At 39.1% G+C, this 22,160-nt stretch overlaps 1 protein-coding gene across 2 annotated transcripts; it reads right to left on the reverse strand.

The window, feature by feature from the left end:
• Positions 1 to 1,671: 1,671 nt before the first annotated feature.
• OPRK1 (opioid receptor kappa 1) lies at positions 1,672 to 20,450 on the reverse strand. Of its 2 annotated transcripts, XM_009085259.4 has the most exons (3): positions 20,121 to 20,450; positions 6,682 to 7,034; positions 1,672 to 2,204 (listed from the first exon to the last, which is right to left on the reverse strand). In XM_009085259.4, exons 1-3 carry the CDS (start codon positions 20,366 to 20,368, stop codon positions 1,672 to 1,674), a joined length of 1,134 nt encoding a protein of 377 aa, XP_009083507.1. In that variant the 5' UTR covers positions 20,369 to 20,450. The 2 variants fall into 2 exon arrangements, with proteins under 2 accessions (XP_009083507.1, XP_050826853.1); XM_050970896.1 differs by lacking the exon at positions 20,121 to 20,450 and having other exon boundaries at positions 1,672 to 2,194; positions 6,678 to 7,034.
• Between the last annotated feature and the right edge of the window lie 1,710 nt (positions 20,451 to 22,160).

A 22,160-nucleotide genomic window follows, 5' to 3' on the forward strand; every position in this document is an offset into this window, starting at 1 on the left:
CAGTTGTGTAAGCATCATTCACTTCTCAGGTAAAGCAAGGATCCTGAGGTCAGCTAATCATTCTTCATGTACGAACAATCAGAAAGTGCTAGATTTGTCCAGAAAGAGTTGTCTTAAACATTTCAACAACAGCATTTATCAAACTAATATCAAAAATATTTGACATACATGACTGTATCAACAATAAAGTGTATGGAAGTCCTGCAGAAGGCTGAATTTGTACAGCACTTCTACAGCAACTGGACTACCTCTAGTCCAAGAAAAAGCTCATTATTTTTACTGGTGTGCATAAAGCATTTTTGGCCTGATAGGACCAAATCACAGATTGTGTTTTTGAGAAAATTTTCCATGAAAGGAAGGCACCCATGTTATTCTTTCTTCTGCATAAAGAACAAAATTACCAAGATGTAAGGTGTATGTGTTCAGGGTGAAGATAATGAGAGCATTCCTCCAAATTTCAGCAACAGCAGTAGTAGGAGTTGAATATATAACATCAGGAAGACAAAAATCTACAGACTGGAAGTTAGGCTCCATTTACCATAAACTTACCTTCAGCAAGCTAGTAACTCACTTATCTGTGCCTTGACACCTCCATCTTCACAGGAAAACAGAGAAAATTATTGAAGTCATAGGACTGTATCAAAGAAAATATATCAGCATCAGGATAATTTTTCATCAAATTCCATTAAAGCATCCAGTGATATTTAATGTCCATTTTATCAATCCAGTTAGTTCATGTGCTACTTCCCTTGTTTCTAATTTGTCAAATATTTATTTCAGTCTGCTTACATATTGTCCAGGAAAACAAGTTACAGGTGAGAGTGTTTCCTTCATGTAATGAATGTAACGCAACATTTCATCAATTTTGTAACAAGTGAAGCATTTGAAGTTTTCTAGCCTCTTGTTCAATATACACTCTGAAAAAGCATATTATATTATTCATACTCAATAAAGAAACAACCATCTTGGAAAATCACACTTACAAAACATTACACAGAGGTGATTAAACATGTGATAACAATTCCCATTAAATGCCAGTATTTTTGAATGCCAAGAGGCTTTACCATACACAGATACAATACAATCACTTTGGTGTGTGGGTAGATCATGCTCAAATTGGATTTTCACAGCACAAACAAGGGTTACAGATATATAAATTGAGGACAATATTGATGATAGCAGTGGAGTTGTTCACAGAAACCTAACACTCTTCACTGTTAAAGAGGGTCAAGTTGTCAAACTCCATACTTTAGAAGCAACCACTGTAGGGGCAGAAGTTTCTGGTATAGTTCAACTTTATGACCAAATGTTGCCTTCTACAATGTTACATATTGTAAAGAGAAGAGTGAGAACTATTCTTTTCCGGAACCACCTGGTGCAACACAATCTCTTCACTCTGCAAATGTGTGTATTAGTACTGGCTCAAGTACAGCAGATATGGTGCCAAAACCTGACCATCATTCAGGTCCTTTTCATTTGAGCCAATTTTCAGGAGATTCTTGTTTATTGATAATAAACTTGCTTTAGTTCAAACTGCTGGGATTTCTGAAATATTCCAGAAATGTCTGTCTGGGTGAGTCAATTTCAAACTGCAGTGGTAATCTGTGTCAGTCCTAGGTCGTTGGACTCCTCTCTCTCCTGAGGACAGTAAGAGGACATTTCCACGACTAGTCATACAGGTTTGTTTGCCCCACCTGCTTCCCTCATGTAAGCTGGGTCTTGCACAGTGTTTCTGACTCTGCTGGTGCTCTGCCTGTCCATCCTCATCTTGAAGGGGAAGCAGAAGTCCTTGAAGCATCTCTTGAAGTTTTCATCCAAAAAGGCATAAAGGATTGGGTTGAGGCTGCTGTTGGTGTAACCCAAAGCAATGCAGAAGTAATAGCTGGATATGGCAGCAGTGCTGTGGGAGACATCCCCTAAGGCCTCAACCAGCACAAAAATGTGAATTGGAGTCCAGCAGATGATAAAGACTGCCACAACCACAAGCACCAGCCTGGTGATGCGGCGCAGGTTTCGATCTTTCTCTCGAGACCCGGAGAGGAGCCTCACGCTTTTCAGGCGCAGAATCATCAGAGTATAGCAAACAATTATAATGAGAACTGGAATAACAAACGCAAAGACAAAGACACAGATTTTCATGAAGATGTCCCACCACACATAATCTCTGTCTGGAAACTGCAAGGAGCATTCAGTGCTAGCAGTATCTAAAAATGAAGGAAGCAAGAAGAAAATTGCTTTGTTATTAGATATTCTAAACAATGTCATTATCATAGCATAACCTAGGAAAAGTGATTAGCATGTACTGCGATATTTATAAATAGAGTTATCATTAAATCGCTCCAAGGAAGCTTTCAGTTACCATTGAAACTGGCTTTATGCAGCTGTGTCTAGAAATTACTGAGTTTTGAGGTTTTTCAAAAGCAAAATATTGTATGAAATTTCTTTCCCATGGGAAGATACAAAAAAGCAGAGCACAAAAACAAAATCTGTAAAGTTGTTTCTATTTGAGTCTCACTGAGATTTAAAACCAGACTGAGTACCATGTTCAGCAAAGCAGAAATCTCATCATTATTATCAAACTACATATGTTTTTGTCTGTGGGTGGAGAAAGATTTTTGATACCGTGAATGGTAGAAGCTGAAGGAGGTTTTGATAGTAAGAAAATGAGCCAATATATGATAATTGTGTAATAATCTATTCCCATGTGCCTTTTACACCACAAATAAGGTACACACAAATGTTTACATTCAGAAAAACCCATGGAAATATCTTCTTTTCAGTTAAATAGAAGCAAACAAAATACATGTATGCATGGAGTCAAACGGAAGCTACTCTTTTGTGCAGATCATGCCATTGGAAATGCAGCCTGTGCAGGATCTGAGCCACAGAGATCCTTCCACTCCCTTTCCCATTGCCCATGCCAAGATTCAGAGCCACAGGCTGTCACTTGAATGTATTTAGCAGAAATATTTCATCTGACAACTAAGGCATGAAATATTTGAGGTTTAATTTGCTGAGCTCATTAGAGCCTTCCAGCATATAAAGTATATGGAAAAATAAGAAATAAGATAAATGAAAAGGCAAGAGAAGGGGTAAATTTACAACTACTGTCAGTAGTTCAACTCTACTGAAGATAAGTCAGGGTAACACAGGGATTTTTCACTCTGAATTGTAGCTTAGATTTTATCCTGTAAAGTTCTTTGGATTTTTTTATCAGTTTCCCTACTGAGTTTTTCATTCCTCTACAAATTATTATGTATTGTTTTCACTGATTCAGATCTTGAGTGGAATGATTCAGTATACTCCTGCACATCAGTTTTTCATATCTGTCTCCATCAGGACATGTCAGAAAAGAAAATCAGGCCATATTTCCCTGCTATAAAAATGCTTCCCAAATCAAAAACATACAGCAGAGAATTTATTTTGAAAAACAATTAGGGAAAAAGTTATCATTATAGTGCCATACACACATTTCCATGGTTGGATATCAGAAAGTTTTTATGGGGCAATATTGAATATGGAAACATCTTAATGGAAAATATTTATAGCTAAGAAAGTTAAATATTTTTGGGGTTTATTTTAAATATGTATGATTCTAAAAGCTGAAAATGGAAAAGACATATTTCTCTAGGCTGATGCAGGATATTCAGATGACAGCACAAGTGTGACTTGACACTCAGTGAACTTATCTAAATCCTTTGTGATGTAGGTTTTCATAAGCATTCTTGCTTTCACTTAATTTCATTCTAGAAATGCCAACAATTATCTTCAGAGAAGTTTTCCTGTCAATTATTACTGTTATTTGTAATAGAGCATGGCTTAGCAGCTATGAAATACAATCAGGACGTAGCTGTATTATCTAAATTAATAAAGCTGCCTCCAGATGTGTGGGATGAAAATGAAGTGTGATCAGGGGTGGCTGCTCCAGACCACATCCAGCTACTCACTGAAACCTACTCCCAGAAGAAATGGCCCCTTCACATCTATTGACATAATTTCACATATTTATCAAAATTATTAGGTCATCCTCACTGTATTTTGCTATAATTTTTGGTTGGCAATGTTATTTTAGAATTCCAAATTATCGAATAAAAACTTAATTATTACCTTGCATTCCATTGCAGTTTACTTTCTATGGAAGACCTTATTTTAAAGTCACTATTATTGTACTGCACTTGATATAAGTAATGCCATAGCACAGTACTTTATGGAATCCATTCACATTTTCCCAGTTTACAAGTAGGAAACAGTCAATAGTAAATCTGATAATAATGCACAACACTATATTAATTTTCTGGAACTTTGGAAATGGAACATAATAAAATCCAATTTATATTCTATTTTTACTTCCTGAAAAGTTGCAGAACTTATGAATAGTATCATAATCTTCAGATTTCATACTGACATTTTCCAGTTGGAAACACAAATATTCTAAATATATTGATATATTTAAGGAAAAACACTGAATTCCATATGGTAGTGGGTGTAAATATATTTTATAATGTGCTTGATAAACTACCATTTAAGATTAATCTCAATATTGGTCTAGGAAACATACATATTATGTATATAATATTGACTACTGGCAATATGAAGAATTAATTTTATACCTTTATTTTTTGATAGCTGAAAAATTCTTCAGCAAGAAAACTTCCTTTAAGTCCAGAACAGGAAAATTTACACAGATGTAAAATTTATTCTGCAGGAAAAATGTATCTAAAAAGACACACCTGGGAGCAATTCTGAACTGTGATAACAAAATGGATTAACTGAGCATGGTGAGGGAACCTCAAGTATAATCACTTTCCATTTGCTGTTCAGTTGTTGCTTAAATGTGAATCCAACAGAGGCCCTGAAGCATATAAACAGCAACTGTTTTAACCAACATGACAGAGAGTTTCAGGCCTGAGCTCCAGCTGTCAGGCAAGGGGAGCATCCTTGCCTTTCCACTTCAGCATTTATCACGAGCACACCAGACAAGGTAATTGACACTAAATGCTCAAGAGAGACCTTGGATCAGACAAGCTGGGAGGAAGAGTAGCACCTGACAAGCAGCTGCCAATATTTCCAACCTCATTTAGTCCAGCTGTGTTCTTTATAACTGTTCTCTGCTTCAGAAGTTATAAAAAAGGGCTGCCTTCTACCTGGCGTGGAAAAGGCATTAAATCATTGCTGGCCTCAGAGGAGCCCCTTGATCTAAACGTGCTGCTGACACTGAATGACAGGAATATTCTGTTAGTTGAGCAGGCTCCAACAAAACACCTGCCTGAGCCAGTGTCCCAGGCCCTCAAGATCTCGTATGTAGCAAGACATTCTTCCAAACATGCCTGAAGTTAATGTTTCCCCAGGCAAACCTTTTTTTATGGAGCCTGTCAAAACTTTTCTGGGGAGAAGAGCTACAGCACTGCAGACCAAGACATGTGATCCCCCAAAGCACTGGAAGAAGAACTTCCAGAGGACTTCTCTGTCACCTACAGAACATAAGACTATCAGCAAGAACAAAATCTATATATCTTCAGCCAGATCTATCAGCTGTTGAGCAGCTGTTACTGAAACGATTTTTCACATTGGTCTATGTCAAACACCTTAACATACTGCATTTATTCTCTGCCAGATGAAACCCTGCCCTTAGGTAAACATTTGTCTCAAGAGGAATGAAACCTTTCTAAATAGGAAAGGTTGATAGTGTAGGAAACGATGAATAATTTTTCAAAAGGTTGTTTACATCTCAAACAAGACTCCTACCAAATAAGTGCCTGTCTTTTATCCAGCCATCCAGTAAATGGGATGATCCCAACCCAAGGACACCTTACAAGTCTCCAGCTTTTTGAAGACCCCAAGATGCCCCTGCATTGGAGTTAAACCTGTGGATATGAAGCACATGTGTGAGAAAATGCTCCTCTCCCTTCCTTCTCAAGGAAGATCTAGAAATCAGATTAACCCCATAGCAAGGTAATGAGTCAGGAGCTATAGAGGCTAAATCCACAGTCCTTCATGGAACAGGCATTTCAAGCAAAGCCTATACATGGTCTTCATGGTTTTCATTGACTTTGTGTTCTTGTAGCTGTTTCTCTGCCATAGCCTGATTTTCCATTTCCTGTGACAATCCTTGTTCTCAATTTTTCCAGGTTTCTGTACACATTCCCATCCTTTTTTAAATATGATCTTGAGATATTTCCATATATAATTTACCTAAATTTTCTCTCTCCTGCTACTGACTTTTCCTTTCTTCACCATGCCTTCAAGTTCTGTGAAATGGCTGGTGATAATAAACTCCCAAGAATTCTAGTTTTTGCTCTTGAGACTTCATTGGAACTACTCTCACAACATCAAAAAAAGAACCTTAAGTTCACATTTCAACTTTCAGCCTAAACTGATTCTAGATTTGCCCATTGTGATTAAACTCTTGAAAATTTTCCCCTGCTGTCTGCTTGTAGTTTTGATGGCCTCATTCTAGCACAGGCAGTGCTCCAAAGTGCATTTTGTTCATTTATTTGGTATGGGCATCAGAGCTTAAATAATTTATATGTTGCACCATGATGTTCTACTATATATTTCAAAATGTCAGGAATTTAGGTGCAATTTTGAAGAAGGAATAAATAAGGTTTGATCAATATTTGAACCCGCAATTTATTGTCAGTTGAGAAATAAAAAGACTGAATTTTGAATGCTCACACTCACCTTCCCTGACTTTGGTGCCTCCAAGAACTATTGCTGATATACCAACAGATGAGGACAGCAGCCAGATACAGATGTTGATTATCTTTGCTTTGAGAGGTGTACGAAAGTCCAGAGCCTTCACAGGGTGACACACAGCAATGTATCGATCAACACTCATCATGGTGAGTGTGAAAATGCTGGTAAACATGTTGTAATAGTCAATAGAAATCACTATTTTACACAGCACATCACCAAAGGGCCAGGAGTTCATCAGGTACTCAGTGCTTTGGAAAGGCATGGTTGTGGTAACAAGTGCATCTGCCATTGCCAGGTTGAAGATGTAGATGTTGGTCGCTGTCTTCATCTTTGTGTACCTGCAGAATGAAAAAAGCAAGGCTTTATTACTACTAGATATGATTATTTCTATTCAGATATGTAACAGTTTATCAGTCAGGATTGCCATAGTTGTGGTTTCTGATATCATTTCTCATCTGTGATAGAAATGCACAAATTTGGAATAAAATGAACACATCTTGGAATAAAAATGAACACACTTTATTCAATCTCTCAGTGCCTATGTTTGCAGTTAGAGCTATTTACCACATGCAAAAGATGTATGAATACATTTAATCTAATTAGACAAATTTCAATTCTATTTCCTCAAATCCTGCTGCAAGAAAACATCACTGTTAAATTTGGAAGTGATCAAAATGTGTTTCATTTCCTTTTCTCATAGCTATCTGTCAGTGATTGTGAGATTTCTGGGTTTGGTTTGTGGAAGAAACTGTTGTCCCATTCTCCAGTGAGAAAACAAGTTTTTTGCTATGTTTGCTGGGCCAGTTTGCTTCTTATATGATAAGAAGTTTGCCTTCCTTGAATTCATTACAGTGCCAGCTGAACAGTTTTAGTCATTTACATTCCTTGCTTCTTCCTTGCCAATTTCTACTCCTTTCTTACCATCACCTTCTCCCAGTCCTCTCTTTTATGACTGATAATGTAAAAGATGACTATAAGTGGGATACTACAACGGGGAAAAAAATGTCATAGTAGTATTTTCTCTTGCATTCTTTAATTTCATCAAAATAAGCCCTTGGTAGGAACCTCAGCCTACACAGAATAATAGGATCCGGTTTTTGAGATGACATCCTGCTTTGTTTGACCCCAATGACAGTTTTGGGAGACAGCCTGTGGAGGACTGCTTCCCTCTCTGTGATGGACATGAAGGATAATGGAGAGCCTGCTGACATGGGAATTTACTTATCTCTCCTGTGCTTCTCCCCAATAGTCGTGTTTGCTCCTTGCTGTCAATTTACCATTGGATTCAATGAGATTTTCTTTCTCAAAACCGCTTCAGTCCCATATTTTGAGTGTGTGTCAAACTAGAAGTGCACACATAACACACATAGAAACACACATTGCTACATTTTGCCATATGCCACTAATAATTAATAGTGGAAACTTAAGATTCAACCACTTTAGTCAATGAACACACAGCACAATGTGTCTATTTGTCTTCAAAACTTTCATGTGTAGAATAAAAAAACTATTTAAAAAATAAATTCAGCAGTGCTGTCAAATTGTGCACAATATGTAAATTAGCTATTAAAAAAATGTGGGCAAGAATTTGATTTTATGACCAATATGAAATGTTAAAAATAGCGTTGGTTTTTCTAAACCATTCTATTCAAGACTTATCAAGGAAATAAAGCCAAATGGTGGTTTGGAGCAAAGAGAAAAAAAATCTGCAGGGGAAGAGAGAATACATCCTTCTCACCCACATGCTGAACCATCAGTCAGAGGTGGGCTTCTGCCCTCCACTAGATCAATCCCCTCAACAGACCCTCCAGGAGAGGAGGAATTTTGTCCTGTAGGTCACATTGTTGCCCTTAAGGGACTGTTCAAACACAAATATGAGTCCTTGCGATTAGAAAAAAGCAAATACAGGACATATTATCAGACAAATAACTTCCCTCCTGGTTAAAAAAAAGAAAAAAAAATACTATCTTCAAGTGTATCTCAGCAGTAAGACCAAACAAAAGTTCACTAAACACTCAAAACTCTCTGCTAAAAGGGATTAATTTCCATTAAATTAAATAGAATAGTAGAAGAACAATTTTACTTCTACAGACATTACTGATGATATTTGTAATTGCTGTCTTGTTCATATTGCAATAAAAAGACTGTGGAAATATGGAATGGTTGCATAAGAAACACTAAAAGTAAACAAAGGGACTGGAGAAAATTCTTTGACTAACTTAAAGAGCTGAGCACATTTAGTTTATCGAAAAGAACTCCAAGAGGTGACTTGATTACAGTGTCTGAAGACCTTCATAGGGAGAAAATAGCAGGTACTGAAGAGTTCTTTCAGACTACACAGAAAAGCATAACAAGAACAAATACATAAAACTCTAAAGAGAGCCAAATTCAGCTTAGAAACATTGACAGCTGTTTCTTAACAGCTAAGGTGATTATTATGGGGAAAAAGAAAGGAGTAATTTTTCCATCCACTGATGCCTGCAAATCAAGGTCTAATTCTTTGCAAAGGGTTTGCTTCAGTCAAATACAAGTTACTAGATTTATAGGAACATTCAGGATAAATGCAATGACCTTTGATAAGCAGAGGTGACACAAGTAATCATTCTCGTGAATCATTATATCTATAGATCTTTAAAAACTTCGCCAAGGATTTGGATAGGGAAAGTTTGCTTTCAAAGAATAGAAGAATTAGCTTGATCTTTCTTCCTTTAAGAAAATCAGAAAACTGGGGCAAAACATCTAAGATTTTTTTCGCCTTGGAAAAGAAAATATCTGAAAGTCTTTATATCTCACATTTCCCATTCCTAGCAACCTTAATTCAATTCTTTTATGTGTGTGCCAATACCACTCTGTATGCCATATTTTCCCAGTACTCCTTACCCTTTTTCTCCTCCCTAGCCTTCCAGTGGAAGAATAGCAAACAAGTGCTGTAAAACAGGGCTAGGAAAGAGCTTGATTACTTCTGCCTGGAAACACTGGCCTGTATATAAATGTGGTACTGGCCTTTAAAGTTATTAGGCAATATAGATAAAGTCCTACATTCATTTAGAAGTTTAGAAAATTCAGAAATGCCTTTGAGAATCTGGACTCAATCATCCAAACTCCTTTGAATGTTTTTATTTAACACCTCAAAATTATTAAATGCCTGCATGCCTCTGAAGATAAGTGCTTGCAGGTTTAATCAAAAGTCCAAATTAAGTAACAGAGTGACTGCTGTTGCTGTCAGACCCTTTCAAGTGAACCCTGATAAAGTCCACAAGATGAGGGATTTGCCTGCTTTCCTACAACTCATTCTGTTGCACCAAAACATAAAGGAAATAATTTTTTGTGGTCTGGGGTTTTCTCACCATACTCTTCACTCACTTGAACAAGGTTAAAACAGTAATTGTGTAAGGGAATCTTGTCTCATTTTACAAAAATAAAATTCTTGATCAAATACCTGAATTCATTTAAGTAAAAATATTTCTACCTGCTTTAATTAGTTTTGCAGGACATATAGGGTAAACCTGAACATAATTACAGCATAAGTGGCTCAGCAGCAATTAATGACATTTCCTTAGTGTCTGAGGTAAAGTTTCAAAGACTATTACAATATTTATAAACCATGGCTGTATAAACTGCTCATGGGGAAATCCCATGTCTAAAAAATGGTTTGTTAGATATAGGGACTTCTTAAGAGAATGGCAACTTTTCTAATACTACATAGCAATGGAAAGTCCCTCTTTTAAACCAGGTGCTAGAATCTAATTTCAAGCAGCAGAAAAAACTCTGATCACTTAAGCTGGTGGATCTCAAGACTGCTTGTGAAGCTATAAGCAGGCCTCAAGCCTCTGTAAACTAAAACCTAGAAGATATATCAAAGCTGCAGAAAAACAGTCAAGATGAAACACAACAACACAACACTTTCATATGGATGCTTTTTTTTCTTTTTTTTTTTTTTTTGATGGGTATATCAAGACATTTTTAAGGAGCAAGTTTTAAATGATGTTACTTACATGTCAAAGGTAAAATTCTCAAAACTATTAAGCATCATTCACTTTCCAAAAACAGAAAGTTCTTTGAGACTGACCCCTAGAAATTTTCCCTGTGTTTCTCAGTCAGCTCATCATTACTGTTCTTTTCCCTCTGGAGCAGAACATGCTTTTAAGACAAGCTTTTAAGACAGTAAATAAGAAGAAATCACACCTCCAGCCTACGCTATCAATGAAATTATGGCAACAGAAGAGGGAAACATGCTACTAAGGATCTGGTGTGCTTTCAGAAAAAAATCTGCTAGTAATGCCCCTTAAAGTTATTATCTCAAAGAGAGGAGAGGATTGTGATTCTAAAGTACACTGGAACATTAGAGAAGCTGATTAAAGGTGAGAAAGAGGCTCTGGTCAAACTTTTTTCATGTAACTGTAATAGGATGAAGTAATGAAATGTTCCCTGCAGTGTGAAATGAGGGATGGGGAAGGGAGCAAAACTAACAAATATACTACAAAGGGAAGATAACAAATATACTACATCAAATATACTACAAATAAACTTCTCCAGTTGCAGAGGGAAACTACAAAAGCATAAAAAACCAGATACCTGGGTAAGTGAATGAAAATTAAAGCACATCAAAAGCAAATTGCAGAAACACCTATCAGCAGGATGCAGGCTCTGTTCCACTAGGTTCCTCTGAATGAAGTATATGGAGATCAAGCAGCTGAAAAGCTTAGTCAGGAAAGCTCTAAATCTCAAGGCTATATTCAGAGTACAGTCACCATAATACTGCATCAGAACGGGAAAAAAAAGCCAAAAAAACAAGCAGGAGGATCTATTCCAAACCCATACCATGTAGGAAGGATGGCTCAGCTTTCTCTTGGATATTCATAATGCAATATAAAATCTTATGCCAATATGAAATGAAGGCTAAGGTCATTTAAAGAATATAAAAATTAACATCCTGTAGTTGTCGTGTTTGTATTGGGTTATATGTCATTATCATATTTTAAATTGCCACATTTTAGAAGTAGAAGACCTCAGATGACACTTTAAATAAAGGAAAACCTTGTTACTGAACATATTTAATGGTTGCCTCTCTTAATCAAATCTTTTAGGACATGACAAAAAATTGCTGTGTACAAAATTATATCATAAAGTGGAAATCTCTTTACTAATAAGCATCTAAAGGTACCAATTTTAAAGCAGCTCAAAAAAGAAAAGCATAAATCTGTCTTTTATTCTTCCCCCAGACAGCATAATCTATGCAAATGTCAAAAGGTATAGTTAAAATCCTTACAATTTTCCACTACTCTTTCTTCTCTAGCAAGATCTTGTGGATTTAGATTGGATGGGAAAAGTTTTTTTCCTGAGCTAAAGAACCAGGCTCTGAATTAGTTCAAGTCTATGTATATAGTGGTCAATGTGGAAGAGAATTCACACCACTTAACAAAAATGAACTAATCTTTCTCCTTCCATGATAAGGGTTTTTCATATTTTTAGGTGAGCTCAAAAGCCTCTCCTGCAAGAAACTGTAAAATGGTAGGAAAAAGAAATACTGTGAAATTTCTGCTTCCATGACTTTGATAGGAGATGTCAGAGGTCAAGGTGCTGTGAATCACTGCAGCTAAAAATTAATCAGTGAGAATGCAGAATTTCCCTTAACTGGTACTTTATCTAAAACCATTATGTCTAATAACATTATGAAAGAGCCTGGACAATTAGCTTAGACTATGTATCAAAGTTTTTTGCTCTCTATTGATAAGTAGAGATGAATACTGACCTTGCCAGGCAACTTATTCTATCCCTTGAATAACTTCATGCTGCTGCAGATATTTCCCAGTGACCAGTCCTGCCCTGGGGGGTTCCCAGGGTGTTACACAGACCATTCTAATTCTTTTTACTTGTCACAAATACATTGCTCCAGTGAACATTGAATCTCTGCCTCTAACATCTACCTTTCCAGTTACTCTTTTTTCTTGGAAGATTTTTTTGTTTCATGAAGGATGTGAACTCCTTTGGCAAAGGGTTTCCCATGGGTTTAAGGAAGAGGGAATTGAGTAGGACACAGATTGCCTGGCAAGGAGAACAAATCTCATTGCTCAAGGAAATAGGGATAAAAGCCACAGGAAAAGATTTCTCAGGGTCTTTCTTTCCTTGTTGGAAGCAGACAACAGTTTGTTGAATGTTTTCTTCCCCTAGATGTTTCTGCAGGACAGAAAAAAGGAAAGAGCTCAGAAACCACTCAGTCAGGGGTCTTGGGGTGTAGGTATCACTCTTCTTCCCAAAACAATGCACCTGGTCTCCATTTTGCCACAGGGATGAATAACAACTGACACAGCTTGGAGTGTTTTATAGGACAGCTACACACTCAGATGTGTGGAGACCCAAATCTCTGGCCAACACTCCCACAATAAGGTGTAATGGGAGACAAGGGACTTTGCTCTATAACAAGTATAGAAGTATATGGTAAGACAACAAATGCACATATCAGTAGTGAGCCAGCTCAGGGAGAAGCCATCAGTCCCTCTCAGGAGGCATCAGGGAGGCTTTCTCTGGACTCCTCCCATTTATCTGTTTGCCTCACCTGCCTCAGGGAAGCCCACAGCACAGACCAGCTGAACACACACATTCCTAGAGGAGCTGATTCAAGTGAAATGCAGAAAACTTTAAGTCACAGTCAACAGAAGAGGACAGCTTGTAGCTTCCATGGTGAAAATATTCTTCTCCTGCCCACTCTGACAAACCAGTCATTCTGAAAGGTGAGTCTAACAGGAAGTCCTGATGCAGTCCATCATCCAGCAGGATGGTAAAACAAAACTTTTCTGAGTGTGGACATTAAATAAACATTGAATAGATTTTCTGAACTAATCCTACCCTGCAGTTTCTCATCTGTCACTACTCAAGGAGGCTTTTGTGCCAGTTGCCCAACAATAGCCACAGTGGCTGGACTACCAACAATGCAGTGGGAAGTGCATTTAGCAAATGTAAAATCCTCTGTGTTCCACATGCAGCACAGCCAAATTTGGGAACTCTAGACATTCACTCTTAATGCTTTGCTGACTTCTGGAGCAGAGATGAGCATGTTACAAAGGTGGATTGGTAGAAGAAATGGAGAAATCACAAAGGTTCTGCTCACTTTCTTATCATGAATTGCAGAAATTCATACACTGAAGAAAATTGTCTACTCATACTCATTAAAAGAACACATAGATTTCAGTAAAAATAATGTCTCAAAACTGAAAACAGGAAACTGCCTAAAATTAACTTTAACTTTCATGAGAATTAGAAAGCGAATCTAATGAGAGCTGAACCCTCTGGCTTTGGGATAAATAAATATTTCAAAAGTAATTCGCAGCCTGGCATGACAACTTCTCAATAGAACCATGCCAGTTTAAAGCAAATAAAAAAGTAATATTTTGGTGTTATCAAAATCTAGTATTAATTTCAACCAATATTTTAAATCAGTTTAATTTTGTGTACTTTTTTTAAAGTGATGTGCACCTTTACATATTCTTTATTTTTGTATTTTTTTACATTTTGTGGAATGCCAGCATGGTCAGACATCCCTTCTCCAATATCCTTATTGCATCTGTACACACCCTTTCCCCACAACTAATCCAGTTTGTGCACTCATGCCTGTCTAGACAAAATGATATTCCTATTGCCTTTTCCTCATATCTCTCTAAATTCTCAAAAGAATGTAGCAATAAGCAAAGCACAAAGTCTTCCTTAAGGAGAAGAGCACAGATTCCTCACTTTGAGAGAATTATCTGATATTTAGAGATGAGGGGACCAAATGGAAATCTGAAATATACTTCCTGGAAGTTAAGTGTAGCTGGATGCTTTTTCTTCAGAAAGAAATACAAAACTGGAATGAAAACTCTTCTTGGGAACCCATCTGTTTCAGAGAATTTAACTTAAAGGGACAAATTAATCACAGTTTAGACAGTGAGAGTGGGAAAGACAGGAAGATTATCTTCCCTTCTCCTTAATGTGTCCCAGGAATCCAAATCACCCAGTTAAGAATTTCCTTTTACAACACCCTTTCAGCAAATTCAAAATCCTTTCTCAGAAAAAAAAACTAACTGAAAGGTCCCCACTCTTCCCTCATTTCTTCCACTTCACCAGAAGGGCTTAGCCAGTCTGTGCCCCCCAACACCATCTCCTCACTGTGCACCTCCCTGTGCTTCCTCGAGGATCATGAGCTACCTACCCACCACTCTCCCTGACAACAGGAAAGTTATCTCAAGCTCCCTGCCTTGCCAGCAGCCAAACTGGAAAGTTCTTCTAGGTTTTCACTTCCTTCCAGTTCAAAAAGGTCCTCTGTAATTCATCTTGCTACCAGACACTGATTCCAGTTCTGCCTTTCTCTGAACTCAATGATTACCTGGCTGTTAGCCCAGTGGAAATGTCTGGATGGATACCAAATTACTCTTCAGAAGCCAAACACGTTATTCACTATAAGCTATAGCCTCTCTTTAATACTGTCTGTGCTAAATATTCCTTTCAAGCCTTTCCTCTGCTCTCCCTGCCTATTTTCAGTACCAGTTCTTGTTATCACATCATGACCATGAGCTGGATTCCTTGTCAGCTTGTAAATCCCAGGTCTCAGTCACTGTCTAGCTGGGGTTTAAAAGTATTAGAAATAGTAACATTTTGTTTAAATGGTCTGTGTTTTCAAACTATTGATACTCTTCTACAAGCCTGTCCTCTTTCATGTTTCCTGTTGCTTTGTTCTTTGTGGCATCTGTAAAAGCTTTTGGTAATGATCACTCTTCAAAGTTGTGATGGAAACTATGTCACGTTTGAACTAACGCTGCAGAACTGATCAAAATTACCTCCATTCAGTGAGACATAGCTAAATGATGAATTACTATCAATCCATCTGATGCCTCTCTGCTGCTAGTAGTGAGCTGTCAGATTTTTGATTAGCAAAGGAAAGGTTAAAAGTCTTAAACTTCACAAAGTGTAGTACAGTTCACCTTCTGCCTTTAGCAGCCAAAACCTTGATTTCATAAAAGAGTGAAATCATGCAAACTGCCAGCAAAGGGAACAGGTAATTCAGTTAGGTCGACTCTCCTGGTGCTTAAATTTTCATTTCAGAACAATATTCTTTCCAAATATAATTTAATAAAATTAGGACAATAATTTAAAGCAATTTAACAAGTGATCTTTTGATGGTATCAAAATCTATTATTAATTCAAACCAATGTATTGAGTCCATTTCATTGTTGTGTACTTTTAAAAAAAATATTTTCATTCTTGCTTGGAATGAATGATGAAGAAATTTTAAAAACAATCTGGAAAAGAGTCAATATTATATGACATTTCTTAAAACACTCTCCCCGTTATGCAAAATGCTGTTCAGTTCAATAAATATAAGAACAAAAATGTATCAGTGGTAAAATGTTTTCTTCAACATTAGACTAAGCAGAGAATTATAAGGTTTCTCTTTTCCCTTAGGAATCAATCTACGTGTCTGTAACACAACCTCTTCTTAAAAATTCTTGAATGTAAAAAATTATTCAGTTCACTGGAAGCTTGAAAGATAATTTTAAAAGAAAACATGATTGGCTCTTTGGGATCCTGTTGATATCAGTTGGTCTCAGTAAATTAATTCAGGAACAATGAGGGTAAGATAAATACATAGAAAAAGTGCATCTGGAGAAGATAAGAGAGAGCATCTCCCAGAGCTCTGTCAGAGTATGTTTATGGTTTTGACAAGGGCAGATCCTAGTTAGAGCTGTAACTTTAGTCAGGAGATTTTCTTTCCTGCAGCTGTCACAAGAAACTACGATTTTGCTTACAGCCAGCCCTAAATTTTTTTTAAAAAATAGACATGAGGTAAGAAGAATGGAGAAAAAAGCCTTTTTGCTTCCAAGGACAAATAGGTTTTCTTATCCCCTTCAGCCACCTTACTTCCAAAAATTTCTTCTGAGACCGCAGAGGAAAAAGTAATCTCAGAAGAAAAGATTTGGGGTAGAGGTGGATTCTGCTAAAGCCAAGCACCCCACAGCTGTAGGACTTTTCTTGGGTGAGGTCAGACAACTTTACTAGGTATCCACAAACCCATTTCATGCTTCCCCTCCTGCTCCATAGGGGAGGACTGTGCTTCCCACACACTGCCTACGTTTCCCACCAGTACAAAAGGCAATGTGATGCCTTCTTTTTCTCTTCTTCTCTCCCCAGGACAGGCAGCAGCCACAGGACAGCATTGCACCCCACGTGCCATGGCTTGGCACAGAGTGTCCATCCACCCAGCTGACAGCAGAGCCCTCTGGGATGGTGCATGTGCTGCACAGCTGATCCAAACACAGGGAGAGAGCCTGCAAACCACCCACGCTGGGAGAGCCAAGAGCCATGGGCAGGACCAGAGTGCCAGTCCCCTCTACTCAACACAGAGCTTTTTCTGCACATTAGAAAGGATCACTGAATGTGTGTCTGAGAGCCCAGGGGGTTTACAATAGACCTGGTCTTGCTCTGTTATAAGCTTTGGTGATTAGACTTTGGCTTTTAAATCTAACTTTTGCTGTGTGTTTAAAGACAGTGAATGCCAGCATCTCCATTTTACATGTGAGGAATCCATGAAGTGACCTCATCAAGACAGGAAAAAGTGTTGAAGCTTGATAGTAAAACCAAGAGAAGAATCCTTGTCTCCTGAGAAATGGTTTAAGAGGCCATGGTGTCATCACTGGATCATTCCCAGTCAGACTTCAACACAAATCCTTCCTCACAGGAGCTGTATCAAACTCAGCTACTTTTCTGTCAGGAGTTTGTACATCTGATTGAAGTGGCATTCTCCTGTTATTTTTTCCTCTGAGGAAACTCTGAGTTTTCCCTCTCAGAAGAAAAACTGCCCACCAGAACTGTAAGAGATTTCATTCACCCAGCACTCCATGCACAAGCTGCTGAGATGCTGACTCACTGATGTCCATGAGCTTCTTTAGCAGCCCTTATGCAGAAGCAGAAAAACCAGTCCTGTAGTGGTATTAAAGCAAGGAATTGGCCAAGGCCTGCCTATACCACAGGCTATGGCTGAATTTGAGATTCTGGAGTCTCCTAAATCCACCACAGCATTGACACTTCAACCCTTTGACTGAAATTCTCCGAACACGGGGAGACAGGGAGGAACTTTTTTTTTTTGTCATCCAAAAAGTGACCCAGTGCCAGGCCTGGAGTGCCAGGCAGTTGGGTTAGATGATCATTATAATAATTCCAACTGAACTATTCTAACAATGGTAGAGATTTAAATGAGCAAAGGGAGAAGGAGTCGTGCCTGCCTTGCCTGCCAGTCCAGAGGGGGTTAGGAGGAGAAGAGCAGATGTGGAATTCAGAGTTGAGAAAGAGCAGCAAAGGGCCCCAGACAAAGCCTGTGCTCAGCTGGCAGGTAAAAAAGAGCCTCAGTATATCCCTATCCCACTTTAGATTTGTGGCAGCTGGGATGGGGGGGCTATTGTGGGATGGCTGGGGGACGGGATCTGCCTCTCCCTTACCATCTTATTTCACAAACTTCCCACAGACCTTGTCTTTCCTCACAAAAGGACATCACTGCAGGCTACAATGTTCATGGGTCATTAAAATCCATCCTGAGATACAATCATGCAGAGAGTATATGTGAGAAAAAAATGGAGGGACAGGAGAGGTTTGGAGAAAAGTGAAGAAAGTAAACCTCTTGCACAAATGTTTGAAACATTTCAAAACCATAAGAAAATTTAAGACTGTTGGCTTGTATTTGCCTGCACTTCAGCTAATGATTCTATCAGTGTTTAAAGCATTTTTCACACAGAAACCTAGGAGAGAAATCTAACAAAGAAAACAAATAAACCCTCCCCCTCTCCAGAAAAAAACCAAAAAAACCCCAACAGGTATTATGTCATATTTGTTTATTTTTTTACCACATAATTGAGAAATGGGCCAAGAGAAAATTCAAGGAAAAGCTAATGTAGGAACTAGAAGGAAAGTGAGCAATAGCTATCTAGAGCCTTACAAAAATAGTCTTGGGAGGATAGCAGAGGAAGAGAAAAAAGCAAATATATGGCACCACTATAACCCATACATGCTAGCTTCTGGGGCTAAGTTTGGGGTTATTTCTGGTGCCCAGACCAGTTAATCAGCTGTCTTTGTTACTGACTGATGGCTTAGAAAATCTCTGCCTTTGCAGCTGTGTGACTGACAAGTATGGAGTCTCTTTTCTTGAAGGTGAAATACAAAAGGAAATTAAATCTTTACCCTGAATGAAGGTCAAAAGGGCATGCAGGGGTATGAAAATCACATCATCACAAAGCGGGAGCCAACCACTTTTTCTAAACTGACCACAGGCATCTCTTTTTATTGCACTGACTAGTAAATGGAATTTTATTTTCATTATTCAAGAGTATGCACCTGATTATAACTCATCTTTTTGAAGTACCTTATCAACAACTTCAGTGGTTCTCAAAACTTCCCCTTGTATCAAGTCTGACAGTTACTTCATCGTTCTGTAATTGCTTGACCCTTACAAAAGAGAATCCCTTCCAATACCTCCATTCTTTCCATCTACAAGGTGATTTCATTGGAGCAATAAATACTCCACAATTCTGGGATTTTTTCCCAGAGAAACTTTATCAGAATTCAAACAGGCTGTGGAGAAAGAGTCCAAAAATTGCATGATTTCAGTGCCCTGTATTGCTCACTATCACCCTGCTAAACAGCACTGTCCAAGCATGCCTACAGATTACAAATGAAAAGGACAAAAAGAGTCAGGAAGCACAGTGCAAACTAAAATATTCCCCAATACACAAGTGTAAATGCAAGCATAAGTATCAGTGCATTTCACCAAGTGGTTTAGTTTGAAACCTTCACTAACACAGACACAAAGGGGTTTTTATTTCCTGAAAACTATGGAAAAGGTATTTCAGCACTTTCTATACTTTCTTCAGTTCAGCACCAATAACTGGAGTTAAACACTTCTAAACAGAGGAAAAAGAACATCCCTTGCTTTACATTAAGCCTTTCCTCCTATCTTTATCATTTCCTGGCTTTCCCTCCTTGTTAAGGAAAACATTAGGTGCTAAGGCAATGATGGATCAGTGTCCACATGACTGGACACATAAGCTGTCCCCAAGGGTCTCCTCGCAGTGGAAATAAAAGCTGCCTTGTACAAGTTTCCTTCTTTCACTGGAGCTTTTTTCCCTCGGATGCCAGCAGCATCTCATCCCTAGAGGGCAGCCAATGAACACAGCTGCAGGCACAAAGCGCTTTCCCTCAGGCTGCAGGATTTATCACATTTAACCAGCTTGTCCTTTCTAACACAAGTGCAGGCAAACCACTGTGACTGACAAGGTTTGGGTCATTTCAGTTGCTTTTTTCCAGTCCCTCACCACAGGGCTTCCAGAATCCACCCCCTACCCCACCCTGCCAAACTTAGGGAAGGTTTTTTGCGCCTCTTCCAACCGGTACCCAAAACCTCTTACCTTATGATGACAAACATGACCAGGGAGTTTCCCACCAAGCCCACAACGAAGACTACCGAGTAGACAGCGGTGATGATGATGGGAATGGCTGGGGAGATGCTGGTGTGGTTGTGCTGGCCGTCCCCAAAGCCCCCAGTGGCATTGGTGTCATAGTCTGCCCAGCTGCTGCTGGTGCTGGGGGGTCGGCAGGGCCCTGGGGAGCAGGTGGAGTCTGGCTCCTCACGGAAAATCTGTATGGGGGCATCCATAGGGCTACAGTCCCCACAGGCAGGAGGGAGACCAGGAGGAGTGCACACAGCAGGATGCTGGAAAGAGGGAAGAGAGAGAAAAAAAGAGAAGTATTTTTACAGCCACAGAACGTTAAGACCTCTGAAACTTGTATGTGATAAAGGGAGCTCTGCTGTGCTGGGAACTGTAATTTGCCAAGCAGAGATTTAAGCAAATCACATTCGTATTAGATGATTTCAAGTTTTACATCTTGCTGTGTAATGCTGCTTCTCCAAGTGCACAAGGAAAGTTTTCCTCCACTTTCAAAGGTTGCATAGTGAAGCAAGCCAGATGGGAACAGCTCAGATCCACCCCCACACTTTAACCCTGTCTTTCCCGTCTTTCATATTTTAAGTCAAACTCTATCCTAACAGGGGCTCCTCATTGCCTAACTCTGCTATAAAGGGGTAGAAGACAGTGAAACCCACCACCTCTCTGCACATCTGCTTTAATATCCTGCCCTGAGTTATATTTTCCTGATCCCATACCTGCTTTCATAGAAAAGACACATTAATGACAAAAAATACCTTTCAGTCCAGGAAAAGATGCAGAATCCTCAAACAGGTGCTCTTGGCAGGAAAATAAAAGAATCAAGCCGCTGTGCTTGGCTCCTGGAAGTGCCACTGACCACCTAGGACTTTGGGATGTGAGGCACCTGTGCCCTCAGAGAGGCGTGCTGGCAGCAGAGCTGGCTCCCAGGCATGAGCTGCACCGTGCAGCAGCGGCAGTGGCTGCTGTTCCAGCTCCCACCACTTCGCCTTTTCTCTCTCAGGCTCCCTCTGCCTCCCTCTCGCTCTGCCAGGGCTCCAGCAGCACTCTGCACTGATGCACACGTTCTCCACTGTCTCTGTCCCCGCAGCTCAGAAGCTCACATGACTTCTTTCTAAACACTGAGATGCAGATAAATTAAAAGAAAAGCAAGAAATAAGTTCTGCTGTGAATGAATGCTTATTTTAATACACTTTTCCAAGTTTTCTTTCCTCAATTCCCCTGCACTCCCAGGCCTCAAGAAATAAATCCTTATTGAATCCCACAGGATTGCAGACTGGTAGACACTGAATAAAAGAGGAATTTTAACTTTAGATGCCTTGCCTGGTCCATCAGCTCTTTCATGTCTTGACCTCACAGCTGTGCATCCAAAACATTTCTCACTGGGTAGCTGTGCCTCTGTTCCCTTGCACCTGCAACTCCAGTCAGAAGCCAGTTACCAAAGAAAAGAGGAGCACCCTAATTGCTGTACAGATTTTTTCAAGCTGTCCCACACCATGTGAGAAGCCCAGAATTCCCTGTAGCACTTTATTCTCCCAGCTGCAGCCAGAAACGGGGAGGTGGTGTGTACAGAAATCACACCCCTCAGAGCTTATCCCTAATCTACTCCCTCAAGCAGGAGTTGGCAAGGCACCAATATATGTGTTCAAGTATCTTTTAACTTGCACACAGACCTTGAAATCCCCCCCAGAACTCTCTCTTAATGGCTAATTGGAAGAGAGGAGGCAGAGCCTGAGTTATTCCTACTCCTTCAGAGGAGGCTGGGAACAGCCAGACTGGCTGCATCTCAAAGTGTGCAGCAGGAAAACCAGACTCTGGAGAAAGAGAGAGGCTGTGGGTTTCCTTCAAGCTTTTCCAGTCTTGAAACTTTACTTCATGCTCCTCTTGTTGAGTGTCTGTGATATGACTGCGTTTTCTATTCTAAACCAATTTTTTTTCTAAACCTATAATCAAGAGACTAAATTATGTCAGCTGAGTGAGAAATCATGTAGGAGGCTTAAAAGG

The sequence above is a fragment of the Serinus canaria genome, chromosome 2, assembly GCF_022539315.1.
Source record: "Serinus canaria isolate serCan28SL12 chromosome 2, serCan2020, whole genome shotgun sequence".
Lineage (NCBI taxonomy): Eukaryota > Metazoa > Chordata > Aves > Passeriformes > Fringillidae > Serinus > Serinus canaria.

Coding starts and splice junctions, on each gene's coding strand:
- OPRK1 (XM_009085259.4), bottom strand. CDS start 20,368: ATGGATGCCCCCATACAGATTTTCCGTGAGGAGCCAGACTCCACCTGC. Junction 7,035..20,120: donor GTCATGTTTGTCATCATAAG/GTAAGAGGTTTT, acceptor TTCATTCTGCAG/GTACACAAAGATGAAGACAG. Junction 2,205..6,681: donor AGGCACCAAAGTCAGGGAAG/GTGAGTGTGAGC, acceptor CTTCATTTTTAG/ATACTGCTAGCACTGAATGC.